Source organism: Pipistrellus hanaki (genome assembly GCF_964339955.1).
Source record: "Pipistrellus hanaki genome assembly, chromosome: 2".
Taxonomy (NCBI): Eukaryota; Metazoa; Chordata; class Mammalia; order Chiroptera; family Vespertilionidae; genus Pipistrellus; species Pipistrellus hanaki.
Window position 1 is genome coordinate 137691996 of NC_140504.1, and position 20890 is coordinate 137712885.

At 38.8% G+C, this 20890-nt stretch overlaps 1 protein-coding gene across 1 annotated transcript in view; it reads right to left on the reverse strand.

Annotated features, from left to right (window-relative positions):
* Positions 1–20890, reverse strand: part of PKN2 (protein kinase N2) — a 151773-nt gene that overhangs the window by 59717 nt on the left and 71166 nt on the right. The window contains exons 3-6 of the mRNA XM_084872309.1: positions 20499–20653; positions 8339–8456; positions 7888–8033; positions 7586–7799 (exon numbers count right to left, since the gene is read on the reverse strand). Of these exons, the coding sequence (XP_084728435.1) occupies positions 7586–7799; positions 7888–8033; positions 8339–8456; positions 20499–20653 (633 nt within the window). The remainder of the gene's footprint in view (positions 1–7585; positions 7800–7887; positions 8034–8338; positions 8457–20498; positions 20654–20890) is intronic.

The following is a 20890-nucleotide window of genomic DNA, read 5'->3' on the forward strand; positions in this document are numbered from 1 at the left end:
TTCTTTTATGAGGTAATACAATTGCAATTTCATATAACCACATTAGAAATAGTTTAAAATTACATTTTATTTTATTTTATAATCCACAATATAAAATATTTAAAACAAGCAACTCCAAGAAGTAAATGTTTATTTTCATAAGAAATACCTACGAACTCCATTAGAACAAGTAAACGTATTTTTATTTTAACTTTCTGGAAAAACTACTATATATAAAAAATTACATTTTACTAAATTTAACATTTAATCTTGGTATGAGTAGCATTTTTTAATTTTGAGGAAGTCTTCTTTTATAAAAACTGTTAAATGTCTCAAAATGTGGATCTAAAAGATTCAATTACATAGCATATCAAAGTAGCAACAAATATGTAAGTTCAGTATTATAATTATACAACCAAAAAATAAACCAGAGAACAAATGAGACAAACCATAAATACTACCATTCAGTGAAAAACTCAGGATTGTAAATGCTCTTACTAATCCTTCATCATGTCTATTCCTTAATAATACCAAAATTATGTCTCTTCCTAGTTCATATTTAGTGAAGATTTTTTAAACCAAACTGTATTAAAAATTAAAATACTTCTTTTAGACTGCCGATTTATATCACTTGAGTCAAGTTCAACTTCAGGAATAAAGAAGAGGAAAAGAAATTAAAAGAATTGGGGAGAAGGCAAACCAGAAAAGGAAAAAAATTTCTAGCTATATCTGTCGATTCTCTAAAAATGGCTTTATTACTTTTCTAGAAATAGTAATTTTCAAATATTAGAAAACCAAATTTTAATCATTCAGAAATTCTTGAATATTACTGTGTTCATGAGTAAATCATGAGATAGTAAAACTTAAATAAGTATTGTCACTGTCTTTTTATTGTAAAATATTTACCACGTTCAGTAGTGCTCCCTTATCTATAGTTTTGCTTTCAGTTTCAGTTACCCATGGTCAACCTCAGTCTGAATATGCCAAATGAAAAATTCCAGAAATAAACAACTCATAAGATTTAAACTGCACAGTTGAGTCACATGATGAAATCTTGCACTACGCTGCTCCTTGCTGCCTGAGACATGAATCATCCCTCTGTCCAGTGTATCCATGGTATAAAGCTACGCATCCCTTGGTCACGTTGCAGCTGTCTCAATTATCAGATCTATTTGTCATGATATCACAGTGCTTGTATCTTAGTAACCCTTATTTTACTTAATGGCTCCAAAGCACAATAGTAGTGATGCGGCCGAAACAGGTTTGGCTCAGTGGATAGAGAGTCAGCCTGTGGACTGAAAGGTCCTAGGTTCAATTCCGGTCAAGGGCATGTACCTTGGTTGCGGGCACATCCCCAGTAGGGGGTGTATAAGAGGCAGCTGATCGATGATTCTCTCTCATCGATATTTCTAACTCTCTATCCCTCTCTCTTCCTCTCTGTAAAAACTCAATAAAATATATTTAAAAAAAAAATAGTAGTGATGCGGCAATTTGGATAAGCCAAAGAAAAGCCATAAAGTGTGTTAAATGAGAGGTTGAAAATTTTTGACTCAATAAGAAAAAAAATTTTACACTAAGGTTGATAAGATCTCCTGTGAAACAAAGTTCTATCTGTGACATCGTGAAGAAGGGAAAAGAAATTCATGCTAATTTTGCTGTTATATGTTACAGCCACAGTGTGTGATAAGGGTTTATAAATATGATGGAAAAGGTGTTAAATTTGTGGGTGAAAGGCATGAACAGAAAACACGGTCTGACTGAAAGCAGCATGTTGCACCATGAAGTAATGAGCCTACATGAAGACTTCAGTAAGGGATCCCCTGAAATGAGTGACACCAAGCCATTTATTTCCAAGCAAGTGATGATTATGAACATTGAGGAACAGGTTTGGGATTTCATCATCTAATTTCATCACAAGAAGAAAGGTGAGAGAGACCACATTCACAAAACTTTTATTACATTACATTATAGTTGTTCTATTTTAATACTACTACCGTTAATCTCTTACTACAACCCAGATAGGCGCCCTTAACCTCATATCGACTCTTTGGTGTAAGGACCACACACTGAACACACCAGCCAGAGTGTATGTTTGTATTTTTGATGTTATCCCAGAGCCTCTTACTTAATCACTGTTTCCCTTATTTATATTTTACAACAATAAATGTTTATTGATGTACAGACATTTTGGGAGCTCAGAGACCATATATAAACATAAAAACAGGCATCAGCTATCACGGATATCAGAAATTACAATTGTAAGGCAAGCACAGGAATCAGAATCTTCCTGCAAATAAAAGTTCCCATAAGCCTAGTCCACAAACATGAATCATGTCTCTCTGGTTTGAGCCAACAAGATCTCTCTCAAAAACCTGGCTTTAGTAGAGCTCAAAAAAAAGCTCTCATAAACCGGTTTGGCTCAGTGGTAGAGCATCGGTCTGCGGACTGTAAGGTCACAGGTTCGATTCCGGTCAAGGGCTTGTACATTGGTTGCAGGCACATTCCCGGTAGGGGGTGTGCAAGAGGCAGCTGGTCGATGTTTCTCTCTCATCGACGTTTCTAGCTCTCTATCCCTCTCTTCTCTCTGAAAAAGTCAATAAAATATATTTAAAAAAAAAAAAAAAAAGCTCTCATAAATGCCCTTAAAGTATCAAATCAGGCATTAAATGGGAAAGGTCAGTTGCAAACCATTACAATTCCATTAAGTTTTACCTCCTATTTTATTTTACTTCTAATTAGGAGCATATACATTTAGTGTTGTTATGGCTTATTGATGAATTTATTTTTTCATCATTATAAATATTTATTTTCTAAAATACTCTTCGATTTGCAGTTTATTTGATCTGTTTTTAGTAGCGCTATACCATTCTTCTCATGCGTAAAGTTACTTAGTGAATATTTTCCATTTTTATTTTCAACCTGTTTGCTTTTTTTTAAATTTAAAGTGAAATGTTATATATATAAATCAAATAGGTAACTTCTTTTTATCTACCCTGAAAATCTAATTGATGTTATTCCTTGGGAAGGAGCCTCTAACCTTGTAATTTCCCTGGTGATAGCACTATATTTGTTATTTATGATGAGCCCCTCAAGCCACATGCAATTTTATGCTAACCAAGTGACACTGTTTTAGCTTGGGGGGGCTGGCTACACTGGAAAGACCAACCATATGATTAGAGAGCTGGTGCTTAGAGACACATATCCACCTGATCTCCTGACCTTCAGAGAGAGATGAGGGGCTGAAGATGATTTCAAACAAGAGGCCATTGATTCAATCAGTTTCTCCTACATAATGAAGCCACAATAAAAACTCAGATATTCCAAGCTAAAGTGAAATTTCTGTGTTTTTAAAAATACATATATTTTTATTGATTTCAGAGAGGAAGGGAGAAGGGAGACAGAGAAACACCCCCAATTGGACATAGAGCCCACAATCTGGACATGTGCTTTAACTGGAATCGAACTTAGGACTCTTCTGTCTGCAGGCCAATGCTCTATCCAAACCAGCTAGGGCTGAAATTTCTGTTTTGCTTTTGACAGAAAATGATGTATTGAGAGAGGGCTGTATGCTAAGGACAGGAAAGCTTCAACTTTGGGACCCTCCTAGACATCTCCCTGTGTATCTTTTTCTTTCATTTTTTTGTTTGTTTTGTTTTTAATGTACTTTACAAGAAAACTGAAATTATACACATAAACCTTTCCTGAGTTCTGTGAATTGTTCTACAATTTACTGAGCCTGAGGTGGTATTGGGAACCCTAGAATTTATAGCCAGTTGGTCAGAAGTGAGGATAGTTGAGGAAACACCAAGCTTGCAGCTTGTCTCTGAAACTAGGATAGACTTGTGGGGGACTGTGCCATTAACTTTCAAAAGTCTGACCTAACTGTGTTGTTAGCATCAGAATTGTACATTAGCATTTAGGTAATTACCTCAAACATACTGTTTTAAACTGTTGAAGTAAAAGGCAAAGATTGGCAGAATGGATAAAAAAAAACAAAAAACAAAAAACAAAAAACCATGATCCAACTATATGCTGTCTAAAAGAGACTCATTTTAGATCCAAAGACACAAACAGATTGAAAGTGAAAGGGTAAATAAATAAATAAATGTAAATAGTAACCAAAAGAGAGCTGGGGTAGCTTATACTAGCATCAGAAAAAATAGACTTTAAATCCAAAATTTTTACAGTATACAAAAAAGTGTGATTTTGATAAGAGTAAAATAAATCCATCAATATAAAAATTATAAACATATTCACACTTAACAACAGAGCCTGAAAATATATGAAGCAAACCTTTACACAACTGAAAGGAAACCTCACTACCCATTTGCAAGAATAAATCTAGTAGAATGGTAATAAAAAAAAAGTGTTGGTGAGGATGTAAAGAAATAAAATCCTTCTTACATTGCTGCTGAGAATGTAAAATGATGCATTCACTGAGGAAAACAGTTAGATAGTTCCTCAACATTACAAACTTGAAATTACCACATGACCTAGAGTTCTTAGGACAATGTCCTAAGTAAATGAAAACAGGTGCTCAAAAAAAAAAACACCTGTACACAAATGTTCATAGCAACATTATTCACAATAGTCAAAAGATGGAAACAACCTAAACATTTATCAATTGACAAGAGGCCCGGTGCACGAAATTCGTGCATGGGGCGGGCGGGTGTCCCTCAGCCCAGCCTTTACCCTCTCCAATCTGGGACCCCTTGAGGCATGTCCGACTGCCCGGGATTGGGCCTAAAGAGGCAGTCGGACATCCCTCTCACAATCCAGGACTGCTGGCTCCCAACTGCTCGCCTGTCTGCCTTCCTGATTGGCCCTAACTGCTCTGCCTGCCAACCTGATCACCCCCAAATCACTCCCATGCCAGCCTGATTGATTTCTAACTGCTCCCCTGCCAGCTTGTTTGCCCCCAACTTCCCTCCTCTGCCTGCCTGGTGACTCCTAACTGCCCTCTCCTGAAGGGTTGATCGCCTCCAACTGCCCTCCCCTGCTGGCCATTTTGTGTCCAAATGGAGGGAGCCATCTTTGACTACATGGGGGCAGCCATATAGTGTGTTGGAGTGATCGTCAATCTGCATATTACTCTTTTATTAGATAGGATAGAGGCCTAGTGAATGGGTGGAGGCCAGCTGGTTTGCCCTGAAGGGTGTTCTGGCGGGGATTCCCTTGGGGCGTGGGGTGGCCTAAGCAAGGGGCCTGTAGTGGTTTGCAGGCCAGCCACGCCCCCAGGTGACCCAAGTGGAGGCCCTGGTATCTAGGGTTTATTTACATTCTACAATTGAAAGTTTGTAGCCTGGAGTGGAGCCAAGCCTCCTGCTCGCTCTGTGGCTGGCAGGCATTTCTCTCCACTGCCTGGAAAACCCAAGTGTCCCTCCTGCTCTCTGAGGCTGTAGCCATCTTGGTTGGGTTTATTTGCATACTTGCTCTGACTGGCTTGTGAGCATAGCAGAGTGATGGTTAATTTACATATTACTCTTCTATTATGTAGGATGAATAACAAAATCATACACACACACACATATATATATATATTCATACAAATGGAATATTATCCTATCGGGCACACAAAATTTGTGCATGGGTACAAGCCCTAGGCCTGGCCTGCCATCAGAGCCATCTTCCCCAGTTTGCCATTGGATAATTGGTGCCTGATGGCCAGGAGAGGGAACCGAGAGGTCAGCTGTTCCTGCCCACTTACTGTCCCTGTCCCCACAGCAGGTGGCCATCAGGCCAGGGAAAGGAATCCAAGAGGTGGGGGTGCGCTTCATAGTGACTGCTCCAGTGTTTGTTTGGGTATTAGGGTCAATTTGCATATTACCCTTATATTGTACTAGAAGCCCAGTGCACGAAATTTGTGCATAGGGTGGGGGGTACCCCTCAGGTCAGCCTGCAACCTCTCCAATCCAGGACATCCCTCCCACAATCCTGGACTGCTAGCTCCTAATTGCTCATCTGCCTGCCTGGTTGCCTCTGACCTCCCTTCCCCCCCAGTGGCCTGGTAATCCCCAACTGCCCCCTCCCTGCCAGCCTGGTCACCCCCAACTGTCCCTTCTGCCGGCCTGGTCGTCCCTAACTCCTCCCCCCCTGCCAGCCTGACTGCCCCATGCAGGCTGCTGTTGAGTCGTCTGGTCTCCCCTCACTAACCCCTTGCTAGTCTGGTTGTAGGCAGCCATCTTTATGAGAACGTGAGGGTCAATTTACGTATTACTTCTTTATTATATAGGATAGGATAGAGGCTGGTGCATGGGTAGAGACTGACTGGCCTGCCCTGAGGGTGGCCCTGGATCAGGGTGGGGGATCCCCTCTGGAACGGGGCTGGCTTAGGCGAGGGGCCATCGGTGGTTTTCAGGCCAACCATGCCCCGGGCTTTGTCAGGAAGGATGTTCAGAAGACGTCCAGTCTAATTAGCATATTATCCTTTTATCAGTATAGACGATAAAACCCTAATATGCAAATCGACGAAACAATGGAATGACTGGCTGCTATGATGTGTACTGACTGCTAGGGTGCAGACACTTCTGCATTGAGCATCTGCCCCACAAGAGGAAGGTGATCGGCGGTGGTGATCAGGGGTGTGGGGCTGGCTAGTAGTCAGAGTCAGTGGGAGCCCCCCAATCGTCCTGTCTGCCCATTGTCCCACAGATGGCCCTGATCAGTGGCCAGGCCTAGGGACCCTATCCTATATATTGTGAACAGTCTCTCAGATTTAAAAATTAAAACCTGGCAAGGCTACTCTAACACTGAAAAAACAGGATGATGCAGTGATGACATGCATGGACGCTGGCTTGCACATTTTGTGGTCAGCCCTGATTCTGACACTTATAACCGTGTAACAATTACCTAACTTCTCTCTGCTTCAGTTTTCCACCCATAAGACGGGGAAAACGGTAGTACTGCCTCAGAAGGACCATGTTGTGTACTACTTTTTATAATCAGGGCAAAAAAAATGTAGCTGCCTATACAATAGCAAGATGTCTTTCACCTGTATGAAAAGTATGGTCATTGGTGCATGCAGCATCCAGGATTGGAAGAGGGATGTCCACTGTCAGTTTAGGACCAACATATCCTGAGGAGTCCCGGATTGCAAGAGGACGCAGGTTGGGATGAAGGACACCCCACTCCCATAAACAAATTTCGTGCACCGGGCCTCTAGTTTAGCCATAAAAAGAAATGAAGCATTGATACATGCTACAAGCACAAACTTTGAAAACAATACACTAAATCAAAGAAGCTAGACACAGAAGGCCACAAGATGATATAATTTTGCTTGAAGGACATATCTAAAACAGACAAATCTACAGAGACAAAAGCCAATAGTGAATGCCAGGAGCTGGAGGGGAAAAGGGAATGGGCATGAGGTTTCCTTCTGGAGTAATGAAAATGTTCTGTAACTAGATAGTGGTGATAGTTAGACAACATTAGAAATATACTTTGAATTTGTATATTTTTAAATGGTTAAAATAATTCATTTATGCTATATGTATCTCCCCACAATATTTTTAAAAAATCTGTACACAAATCTTTATTCATTTATTAAACTAGAACCAGATGTAGCCAAAAAAGCACCAAAAATAATCAGAAGATATATACTACATACCTGTTAGTGCTGCTGGTTTGGATAGTGTACTATATTGATTTTGTGTAGATATCATACTTTGACGTGGACTTAGTGTTGGTGATGCAACAAGTGAAAGCTCCTCAATAATGATACTGCTTTTGGGATGATTCTTGGGAAGTTCATTTAATCTTTGTTCTAATGAATACTTTAAAAGGTCCAACTTCTGACTTGATTCATTAAATCTTGCTTGAGCCTTGGGCAGGGAAAAGACAGTTGTTATTATTTAAATAACTACACTCTTTGCGTAATATATTTAAGTTAAATTTTTCAATTAAAATTACTTCTGAAAGTGCTTTTCTGTCTGTTACTTTTCCTGAGCCAAGTAATTTCATTACATTCTTTGCACCTTCTGCGACTGCAAACTCTATCCTAAAATGATGCCTTAATTCTTCCATCCGAAGTTCAAGAGGACTTATGACGGGTTTTGCTAGAGGAGAGAGCAAAAATAAAGTTACTTCACCTTCTAATATTTAGTAATTAAAACTCACCAATAAAAGAATGAATTCTTACATTAAAAGAACAGTCCTTAAAACACTGAATACATAACAGATACAATTTTGATATAGAGCCTTTTTTTAGATCAAAACTCAGAAATTAAAAATGTAAGATAAAAAAACACCATAATGCTTCCTCCCCCTCAATTTTAAACGCTGTGTCTTTTTTACATAAAGTTATTTAACATATCCTAATGCCCATAATCATCAGAATGAAAATTTATCTCTATTCCATCACCATTGTCAAAAGCCAATTCATTGGTCTGGACTGCCTGAAGAATCTGCATTCGTATCACTTCTATTTTTGTCTTGCTATCCTGGAGCAGTTGCTGAGCTGTGCCATGGAGTTTCCGATCCTATTAAAAATAAATTTGAAAAGGTAAGCAGATAGAGACAAAACATTTTCACAGATTCTAAATAAGATCAAATGATATCAGCAAAGTGTAAAACAAGAGTTCAAAGAACATTGTGAACACTATAATTCTATACATAGTTGTCAATACATTTATTTTAAAAAGTTATCTAGCAGAAAAGGTGATAAAACAACTCCATTAAGTTAAGACAATTTGAGAGAAAGGAAGTTAAGCCTTACTACTGGTTTTAAAAAAATCCAAATTCACATTTGTAATTTTCTTTCATTGCTTAACACGAGAATTTTCATATACCATGGCCAGTAACTCTCAGAATCACTGTATGTGAGCTGTCTCAGTGACTAAGCCTGAAATTTTTACATTAAATTTCATAGAGCTTCACACATTTAAAAAATAGCTAATTGTAGACAGTATGTGTATTACTTTAGATTCTGACAAAAGAATAGGAAATAGCATTTGTCAACACTGGTTATGATGAGAAAAGTCCCTACAAAATCCTGAATGTCAAAAAAGACCTCAGTAAAGCTAGGGTGGAAATTATAGTGAATATTGTCATCTCTTAAGACTTCAAGAAAGGTCCTGAATTAAGTGAAATGGCATTATTGTGCTGTACACTTCAGTTTAGTTATAACAACACTGAATATTGCTGACAGAAGTGTGGTAGGCAAAATAATAACCCACCCATAGAAGACCATATCCTGAAAACTTGTGAACAGATAAATCTTAAATTTGGAAATCAGTCTACACTGTGAACATGTTACCTTATCATGGCAAAAGAGGAATTAAGATAGTATTGTAGATAGAATTAGATGTTAATCAACCAATCTCAAAATATAGAGATTATCTAGATCACATGTGTCAAACACAAGGCCCGCGGGCCAAATCCAGCCCGCCAGGCCTTGCAATGTGGCCCGCACCGCGCTGTCATCACTGCAATCCGCTGTCAGTTCATGACATTGTCAGTTTATGACTGTTCAGTAAACCATTCTGCCCGCGATTTAGGCTGGATTTTAGATTTTGGCCCCTTCTCTGATTGAGTTCGACACCCCTAATCTAGATGGACCCAATGTAATCACAAGGGTTCTTAAATGTGGAAGAGGAAGGCAGATGAGAAGGTAGATGAGAAGAACTGAACCTGCTATTGTTGGCTTCAAAGCTAGAGGAATAGGGCCATGAGCCACGGAATGTGGGCAGCCCATAGAAGTTGGAAAGATAAAGAAAGTGAATTATCCCCTATCCTCCAGAAGAAAACACAACTCTGTCAATACCTTGATTTTAGCTCAGTGAGATCTATTTAAAGTTTTCAATTTCAAAGTTGTAACATAATAAATTTGTGTGGTTTTAAGTCATTAAATTTGTAGTAATTTGTTACAGCAGCCATAGAAAACTAATACAGGAAATTTTCTTCAGAGGTTTGATATAAAACAAGTGATACAAGTTAATGCTATCTCCTATTTAAATAGTTACATTAGTTGTCAAAATCTAGTAGGCTTCAATCCACAAAAAAGAAAATGATAAATAAAAGTGAGCATAAGTTAGGAAGCACTTATTTCACAAGAAAGGCCAATTTTAAGCATCTCTACTTTTATCACTACTAATACAATTAGTATTAACTTAGAAATAAAATAGCATATAATCAACCTATATTGTCCAGGAGACTCAAGACTGGAAGCTAAGAGGCAAGCACCAGATACAGCATCACTTCAATAAATCAAACACACACAGAGAGTACTACAAAGGATGGATGAAGATATATGTGGTGGGAGAGATACTATTGCTATTATATACGGGGGGGGGGGGGGGGGGGGAGTAAGTAATCTAAAGTATATTATGTTAAACATCAAACTAGACTGATACACAGTGGAGGAAAAAGCAATTAGCAAATTTATAAATTTTGCTTCCATTTCTTTCTTGCTTCCAAGGTCAGTCATTTAAGAAAAAAACTTCAAGTCAGATTTTATTTATTAAATAAATTTAGATTTCACACCAAGGAAATAAAATAAAATAGTATAAGTCCCTTACTTATTAATTTATACCATAAAGTACATACATACACACACACACACACAATATTTGTTAATTATGCTGTACAGTAACGATACTATCTTGAATTTGGTGTTTGTCTATAATTTACATATGCTTTTATGAATACACCTATCCACCTTCCAAATTTAAAATGAAAAGATATTTCTCTTTATTTCCTCCTCCTATCCAGTATTAGGAACATCAGACAAACTAAAGATTTGAAATAACTTTTCTCTGAAACCAGATCAGAGTAAGAAAAAAACTCAGTATTCCAAAGCTCCGAATTTATTAGGGCCAAATATATTTTGCAATCAGAAAGACTTAGACCCAAATCTTACTATATTTATAAATTTGAGTTAGTTACCTATCTTCCACAAGCTTTAGGTTTCTTGAAGAAATTATGTAAATGAAAATACCACTCTAAACTATACAGCTTTTGTATGCATTGATAAACTAAAATTATATTACCTAGCACATGAATGGCATTAAAATATTCTCTTTTAGAGCAATAAAAATCATGATTATCTTATTTTAATAAAGGTCTAATGTAAAAGTACAGATGTTACAAGTAAACTATATAATACTATATTTTTAATCTACTCTTATTATTTTATCAGTATGTGAAAGACAATAGTCCTGTCACTTACTTTTTTGGAAACACTTCTTTCTTAACTATTTCAATTCAATATTCAAGGAAGATTATTTGTATTTCATTTTTAAAATAAGTGAACTTTCCCACAGATTAATGAAGATCTGCACAGATGTCAAAGTATGATGAAGGCATTTAAAACTGACATTGGATATTACTTGTCACAAGCAATTTATAGGAACTACATGTCAGTTTTCTGCTTTCAACATTCCTTTATTTTTTATTGAGCACATAATATGTTTGAGGTAAAAGATAAGGTAGTTCCAAAGTACATCAACTGGTTTATGTATCAGAGAAATATTTGTTTTTATGCTAAAACTTTGGGAAGATTTTACATACATTAGTTTGAAACATGAAAATGCTGATATCTGAGAGAAACCAAGATGGCAGCATAAGTAAACGCCTAACTGAAGCCTCGCACAACAATTTCAAAAAATACAACTAAAATACAAAATGGACATTATCCAGAACTACAGGAAAGTTGACGGACTGGAAATTCTACAACTAGAAGCAAAGAGAAAATCAGAAAGAAAATCAGAGGAGCTGTAAAAGCCTAAGGTACGGAGCCACTTTGCGCGTGGGGAGAGGACTGAGCTGGAGAGGAGGGGGCGGCTAGTGCCTGGCTGGCGTTCCCAAGTGAGAAGGAGATAAAAGCTCCGGACTGTGCTGAACCCCAGTTCCGACTGCACCGAACCCCAGTTCTGAGCAAGACCCTGGAAACCCAGGCTCATGCAGAGGGAATCGGGGCTGTTAGGCGGAATCTCAGGGGAGCGGCAAAAGGCAGAGTCCGGGAAGCGCGCACGTTGCGCTCAGAGAATAGACTGTTGACTGTGCCACTGGACTGCCCTAGTGGGAAGGAGACAAAAGCTCTGAACCCCACTTCCAACCCCACTTCCAACTGCACTGAACCCCAGTTCCGGGCTCATTGGGGGAGACACTAGACTAGGGGTGTCGAACTCAATCAGAGAAGGGGCCAAAATCTAAAATCCAGCCTAAATCACGGGCAGAATGGTTTACTGAACAGTCATAAACTGACAATGTCCTAAACTGACAGCGGAGTGCAGTGATGACAGCGAGGTGCGAGCCACATTGCAAGGCCTGGCGGGCTGGATTTGGCCCGCGGGCCTTGTGTTTGACACATGTGCACTAGACTGTCTGGTAGCGGGCGAAACTTGAGGGCACCTTTCTCTTAGAAGTGCTTGCAGCAAGTACCAAAGCAGAAAGTACGGAAGGATACTGAGGAACATTGAGACTCAGAAACCTCATAGGGCGGGGCTGACGGAATCCAAGGCTGTAGGCTCTGCCCCATCCAAGCTGAGCACAAAGGCTTTTGCAATTTTCCAAGTCTAGTCGAATAAGGCTGTCTCCCAGCATAGACACAGCTGATACTCACAGTCAATTGGCCTGGAGGTCAGTTCCTCCCAGTGATACCAACAACAATCAAGACTTAACTACAATAAGGCTGTACACACAGTCCACAAAGGGGTGCACCAAGAGTGTCTACCTCAGGTAACTGGGAGGCTGACCCAATGAACCATATAGGACACCTTAGAACACAAAGCCACCTTACCAACTCAGTGAAGCTGTGAAAATGCCGAGACAAAGAAACAGATCACAAACGAAAGTAATGGAGGACAAAAAGCGACTGGATATAGAGTTCAAAACCACGGTTATAAGGTTTTTCAAGAATTTCCTAGAAAAGGCCAATAAAATAAACAAGACCTATGAGGATATGAAAAGGGATCAACTAGAAATAAAGAATACATTGTCTGAAATAGAAAATATTATACAGGGACCTAAAAACAGAATGGAAGATCGCAAGAATCAAGTCAAAGATTTGGAACATAAAGAGCCAGAAGACACTCCTCTGCAGAAGCAAGAAGATAAAATAATCCAGAAAGTTGAAGATAGTGTAAGAAACCTCTGGGACAACTTCAAGTGAACCAACATCAGAATTATGGGGGTCCCAGGAGATGAGAGAGAGCAAGATATTGAAAACATACTGAAAGAAATAGTGACAGAAAACTTCCCCCACCTGGTGAAAGAATTAGACTTACAAGTCCAGGAAGCGCAAAGAACCCCAAACAAAAGGAATCCAAAGAAGACCACACCAAGACACATCGTAATTAAAATTCCAAGAGCAAAAGACAGAGAGAATATTAAAAGCAGCAAGAGAAAAGCAGGTAGTTATCTATAAAGGAGCACCCATACAATTGTCAGCTGATTTCTCAACAGAAATCATGCAGGCCAGACGTAATGGCAAGAAATATTCAAGGTGATGAATAGCAAGAACCTACAGCCAAAAATAATCTACCCAGCAAAGCTATCACTCAGAATCGAAGGCCAGATAAAGAGCTTCACTAATAAAAATTAAAAAAAGCTAAAGGAGTTCACCACCAAACCAGAATTTTATGAATTGCTGAAGGGGGTTCTTTAGGAAGAGGAAGAAAATAAAGATAAAAATTATGAACAACAAATACATAACTATCAACAAGTGAATCTAAAAACCAAGGGAATTAAAAAATATGATGAACAATATTAACTGAATATAATAGAATCAGAGGTATGGAAGGGGAGTGAACTGACGATTCTCGGGGAAAAGGGGAGTGGGAGGTGCGGGAAGAGACTGAACATAAACTGTGCACCTACGAATGAGGACAATGGGGGGTGGGGAAAGGGCAGAGGGTGAGGTGGGAACCTGATGGAGGGGAGCAATGGAGGGGGGAAAAATGAGGAACATTTGTAATGATATGAACAATAAAGATTTATTTTTAAAAAAAAGAAAATGTTGATATCTGACTGATTTTGAACAGCAATCTTATGTGGTTCAACCTAATAAAGTAGTTACCTAATGTTAACACTCTACAATGTCTAATAGTTATATTTTCAATGTACAATATTTTTTCAATTTATAAAAGACTTTTTGTTTTGCAAGTCATAAACTACATCACACAGAGCTTTCAGAAATCAAACAATCAATCAATCAATCACATATTTATGGCTTACTTTGTAAGTGTTAAATGTGGTCACATCCAATGAAAATAATTAACTGGCTTAACAATTAATTAAATAATTAATCAATTATGATATACCCTATAAAACTTAGTTTGAATAGATATAATTATTATATGTATCGGAATTTTAAAAGTAGCTAAAGAAAAATTCAAAGGAAGATAGAATTATTTTTTTTCTTTTTAATCCTCACCAGAGGATATGTTTATCGATTTGATAGAGGGAGAGAAAAAGGGGGTGGGGGAAGAGGAAAGGGAGAAAAAAGAGAAAAAATGAAAGAAACAAAAATATCCATGAGAGACAGAAATATCAATCAACCGGGTGCCTCGCATATATGCCCCAGATGGGATAGAATCTGTGACCTAGATATGTTCCCTGACTGGGAACTGAACCTGCCAACTATTTTTGGTGTTCCAGACAACTGCTCCAACCAACTGAGCCAGCCAGGGCAGATAGGATCAGTTTTAGCTAAAGGAATCCAGAAAGGTTTTGTGGGCTATTAATACAGATAAGATTGGAATATGTGAAGATTGGAAGATTTGGGAGAGGCAGGCCTGGGTGGGTAATCAGGTATTTTCAAATGAGAAATAAATATGAAAGACCTGGGAACATTTTTTAAAAATGTGATAGAGGCTAGGAAGAATCTCAAATTTTATTTTATTTTATTTTATTTTTTAAAAATATATTTTATTGATTTTTCACAGAGAGGAAGAGAGAGGGATAGAGAGTTAGAAACATCGATGAGAGAGAATCACTGATCAGCTGCCTCTGGGGATGTGCCCGCAACCAAGGTACATGCCCTTGACCGGAATCAAACCCGGGACCCTTCAGTCCGCAGGCCGACGCTCTATCCACTGAGCCAAACCGGTCCCGGCAGAATCTCAAATTTTAATAGTTTGGTTTATAATCTGCCTATATGAATGAGAAACATCTCTTCAACATGCCCATTAAGCCCTTAGAGATTATTCTAAAAACCAATGGTGCTACTTAGAGTCATGAAATCCACATTCTGTTGATAACATGAAAAAGGAATTGATTGTGTAAATTATTACCTCAAGTAGTGGTAATGCAATGACAAGGATAAGGAGAGACAGGTTGCTGAAGAGGTAGCATCTGAATAGAGATTGTAATGAAGAGAGAGAGAAAAAGGAAGTTCTTGGAAAAAGAGATAATGTAGGCAGAAACAAAGGCTCTGAGATAAGAGCATTCTTGGTATGTTCAAGATATCCAAAGAAGCTAATATAGTTAGAGGGTAAAGAGAGAGAATGAGTGTTTTAGAAGAAAAGATCAGAAGGCAGTGAGGGGTAAATCATGCATGAACTTGCAGAGTCACAGTAAGGACTCTGGATTTTGTTCTAAGCATGCTAGAAAGTCCTTGGAGGGTTTTTAACAGAAGTGTAAAAATATCTTACTTAGCTCCCAAAAGAGCAATTCTGGCTATACCATGTACTGGGGTAATAATTTTATCTTATAGAATTCAATAACCAGAATTCTAAAGATGTGTATTTATTACCAAACTGAATTAACCATCCCTGAGTCTAAATTTGCTCCTGGTCATGAATTTCCATTCACCAGTCAGTCAATATACCAATCTAAGAATCATTGTCTCTGCCTTCTTCCTCATATTCAAACACTACATATTTATTCTATCTAAATACCTTGACCCTGATTTTTTGCTTTCATTGCTAAAAGTCTTTCAGCAGCTCCACATATCTCCTAAGAGTGAATCTCAGATGCTTCATTTTGTATCAAGTACTTTATAATCTGGTTTGTCATTCAATTATGCTATACCTCACTTATATCAATTATATTATACCTCACTTACTGAAAGCTCTCCCAGAAGAGAACAAATAAAAAGTCCCGTTGAAATCACCTAGAGGACTTTTCTGAAATAAAATGTGCCTTTATGGAGATTTAGATCTGATCTCCCATAAGGGCATGGCCTTTCATTGAAAATGACTGATACAGTTGATGATTGTTACTATTATTAGAAGTGTATTCTACCTACCCTCAGATATGTTGGATAAGAAATAAGTTGAAAGCCTCTGTTATAGCCATATGAAAGCACTCCCATTTCTTAGAACAAGCCATGGTTTTCCACAGTTCCTTACCCTGAATATACTAGGTTTACCCAGATCACTATCCCTAGAAAGTAATCCTTCTTAAATTCCAAATCATACTTTAAATCTTATACTAACACTTTAACGATTTCTTCTGACAAATAAACAAAGGGACACTTCACCTTCTTGTATAATATCTTATACTATAAACTAGCAAATTTTCAACCTGTGTGCCAGAGAATTATTAAAACACACAATACCTTAGAAATTGCAGAAGCTGTTAATATATGTTCTGGACCCCCACTTGAGCCAATCTCAAATAAATGAATCTTTAATTAAAAACAAAGGCTATTGGAGGATTATCTATTTGCTTTAGCAAGCTGCTCATAACCCTGTTCATTTTGGACCTATGGTTATCATAAGTTATTTATGTACTAGAGGCCCGATGTATGAAAATTCATGCACTGGAGGAGGTGGGGGGTTCCCTCAGCCTGGCCTACCCCCTCTCACAGTCCAGTTCTCAGGGGAAGGAGGCAACCCGGCAATCAGAGGAAGGCAATGCCCCATCACACCTCTGCTGCTGCCACTGTTGGCAGCGCAAGCCTCGGCCAGCCCTGATTATCTGAGCCTTGGATGGTCCTGGGTGGCTGGGCAGCCGACATCTGAGGCTTGCCTGTGCCTTGGACTTCAGCTGAGCAGACACCATCCCAGGCTTGCTTGTGCCTCAGGCTGGCCCTGGGCAGCTGGGGGGTTGAGGGAACTGGGGAACTCTGGAGGCAGGTGTGCAGAGTGGCTGGGCCCACCTGGGGGTGGGCCTAAGGGAAACTGGGAGCTGCCATCTTGTGGCTATGGGAGCCACCATCTTTGAGGGTATGACAGTCAATTAGCATTTTTCCCTCCTTATTGGTTGCAGGTGTCACCATCTTTGAGGGTGCGACAGTCAATTAGCATATTCACTCCTTATTGGCTACAGGTGCAGCCATCTTTGAGGGCAGGGCAGTCAATTAGCATATTCCCTCCTTATTGGCTGTGGGTGCCGCCATGTTTGTGACACCATGAGGGCCAATTAGCATATTCCCTCTTTATTAGATAGGATTTTAATATGTCCTCACCGCTGCTCAAATTGGGGAAAGAGGGCCCCACAGGCCACACTGAGAATATGGTGAAATCTATGGCTCTCTCATTCATCCATCTATCAACATACACACTTACTTCTCTTATAGCCTCAAAAGGCTCATTAACTTCTCAATCTAATTAATTAATCCTACATTTAAAAAACCTACTACAGAGGGTGGTAGCTGGGTTATTTTAGAACATTCCACATAATACGTTGCATTCAGAGTTCCAAAAATACTGTATTGCCTTAAAAAGAAGTCCAAAATAAAAATAACACTGATAAAAACAAAAGGTCAATAGTAAAAGTAAAACAGAAAAACCAACTCTATGACTCCAGAAATGTTCAAAGTGAGTGAAATAACATGCTACCAAATATCATATTATATAAGTAATGTATCAAGTATAAACAAATATATTTCTCTAAATATAATTTTAAAATTCTTTGGAAATACTGCATATAATCTCATTTTCATAACTAAGATTGTAACATTTTATTTAAAACATATATACATTTCTTTATTTTCTGAAATTCCAAATTTCATTTGGGTGGGTAGGTATGTTACATGGCTCCAAGTAAAGATTTCCCCCAAATGATTTCAAACTCAAGACAAAATAAACAAAACAAACAAATGCCTAAACTTCCATTCTAAAATTACTTAAGAAATATCTATAAAAAACAAAAGAGCCGAGACCGGTTTGGCTCAGTGGATAGAGCGTCGGCCTGCGGACTGAAAGGTCGCGGGTTCGATTCCGGTCAAGGGCATGTACCTTGGTTGCGGGCACATCCCCAGTAGGGGGTGCGCAGGAGGCAGCTGATCAATGATTCTCTCTCATCGATGTTTCTAACTCTCTATCCCTCTCTCTTCCTCTCTGTGAAAAATCAATAAAATATATAATAAATAAATAAATAAATAAATAAATAAATAAATAAATAAAATAAAATACAAAAGAAACAGTAATTTGCAGAGCCAAGTATCTTTGAAGTAAAGAGTTGAGCGTAAAAAGGTGGATTTTATAATAAATTGACTTTTTTAAGACTTTTTGGAAATTACACAACTATAGAACTTGAGATTGGAAAGAATCTTCATGATAATGTATTTCAGTGGTTTCCAACATTTTCTTTCCCACACCATACCTCAGAAAAAGGACACATATGCAGTAATGACAACACTGCAACACTGTTCTACGATTAGGAATTATATGCCCATACCATATATACTATGAACCCACAAGTCTAGTCCAATCAATCACTTATGCCAGAATGTCTAATCTTTTAATTTGTCGTTTTCTAAAAACCTGTATGTAGTGATGGAAAACTCATTAGAGCCTAAATTTTCATAACAATCCTACTTAATAAAAGGACAATATGCAAATTAACCATCACTCTGCTATACCCGTAGGCCACGCCCACCAGCCAATCAGAGTGAGTATGCAAATAAACCCAACCAAGATGGTTACCAGAAGGGAGGCTCAGGTTTCCCCAGCAACAGAGGAAGCCAAGCTTTCCACACTCTCTGGCAGGCCCAGGCCTCCACTTAAGGATATAAAGTTTTAATTACAGAAATGGTGGCAGCGATGAATGGAGAAGGAGGCTTGGCTCCGCTCCAGGCTACAAAGTTTCTATTGTAAAAGGTAAATAAATTCCAGATACCAGGGCCTCCACTTGGGTTGCCAGGGAGCGTGGCTGGCCTGCAAACCACCACAGACCCCTCCCTCAGGCTGCCCCATGCCCCAAGGGAACCCCCACCCTGATCCGGGACACCCTTCAGGGCAAACCAGTTGGCCCTCACCCGAGCACCAGGCCTCTATCCTATCTAAAAAAACAAGTAACATGCAGATTGACCATCACTCCAACACACAAGATCAAGATAGCTGCCCCTATGTGGTCAAAGATCCTGCCCCAAGTGGACACAAGATGGCCACTACAAGATGGCCAGCAGGCGAGGGCAATTGGGAGGGACCAGGCCTGCAAGGGAGGGCAGTTGGAGGGGATCAACCTTGCAGAGGAGGGCAGTTAGGGGTGACCAGGCAGCAGAGGAGGGAAGTTGGGGCAAACAGGATGGCAAGTGAGCAGTTAGGCATCAATCTGATTGGCATGGGAGTGGTTAGGGGGTGATCAGGCTGGCAGGCAGAAGTAATTAGGGACAATCAGAAAGGCAGGCAGGTGAGCAGCTGGGAGCCAGCAGTCCTGGATTGTGAAAGGGATGTCCGACTTCCTGTGGGATCGGACCTAAAAGTGCAGTCAGGTATCCCTTGAGGGGTCCCAGATTGGAGAGGTTGCAAGCTGGGCTGAGGGACCATCCCCTCCCCCCGCCCCTGTGCATGAATTTCATGCACCGGGCCTCTAGTAAAAGCATAATATGCTAATTTGACTAGACAGCCAGATGTCCTTCTGGACGACCTTCTGGACAAAGCTGGAACTGCAAGGGCCAAGGCCAGCCACCACAGCTTTGAGGGCCAAGTCCCTTGCATGAATTTCGTGCATCAGGCCTCTAGTTTTAAAATAACCTTTTTGTTTTAGAATAATTTGAGTTCCAGAAAAGTTGCAAATATGGAGAGTTACTATGTACCCTTAACCCATACAGCTAAAAGTATTTTTTGATTGGTTTAGGTAGAAATAAGTTATTTTAAAAACCATTTGTTTCCAACTTGGTTTGCAATATACTTGTCATATCAGCAATTTTCACCCCATTCATCTCATGACACACACAAACTAATTACTAAAATTCTGTAGCACACTAAAATATATTTCTTGACGATCTGATAAAAAATAAAAAAGGGTATTTTTGACTCGGTCACACCAAACAAATGTTGTGGTGACTGTTGTCATTTTTAAATCTGACAACCAAAGAAAAAGAGGCCAGTGCCTGTGACTAAATAGTCAGGTATTGCACGTTTTAAAAATTCTTGAGGCACACCAGTTGAAATTTTCTGATTTATAATATAAGTAATTACATGAGAAGGTGGAGCATCACCTTTTTCAACCTCAGCTGTGAACATGTACATCAAATAATTCAAATTTATTGTCCCTCTGTATATGTCCACAAATGACTGTGGAAGTGTTATAAGTACTCTTGTCATGTTATAGATAAATTTTATTGGGTAGGTGAATTCACACTTACAGAATCTGAATTGACTGGATACACTTATATTAATTGTACCTACCTTTGAAGATCCATTTGAATACATCTGTATCATGTTCTCTGCACCTTGTTTTACTTTAAGCTCTATATCCAATTGTTTTTTTAAGGCCATCAATCTGTTATTGCTAGTAGAACAACGAGGGTCACTACTGGGAGTGTCTGGAGTCCTTGGGCAATCTGAAAATCAAAAAGTATGTTAAAATTACTTATTAGGACTAATTACTGCTTAAAATGGGAAGTTAACATTTTCAAGCAATAAAGAATTATGGGGTTTAAGATGAGTTTGAAGTTACCTAAAAGAAATTTTCTTATGCTTCCAGATAATATAAAAATTCAAGCCAAGAAAATATTTAAGTAGAGTTGCAGGACCATTTGCCAGGATACTGTAGATGTGATTTTGTTGAAACTGAAGTT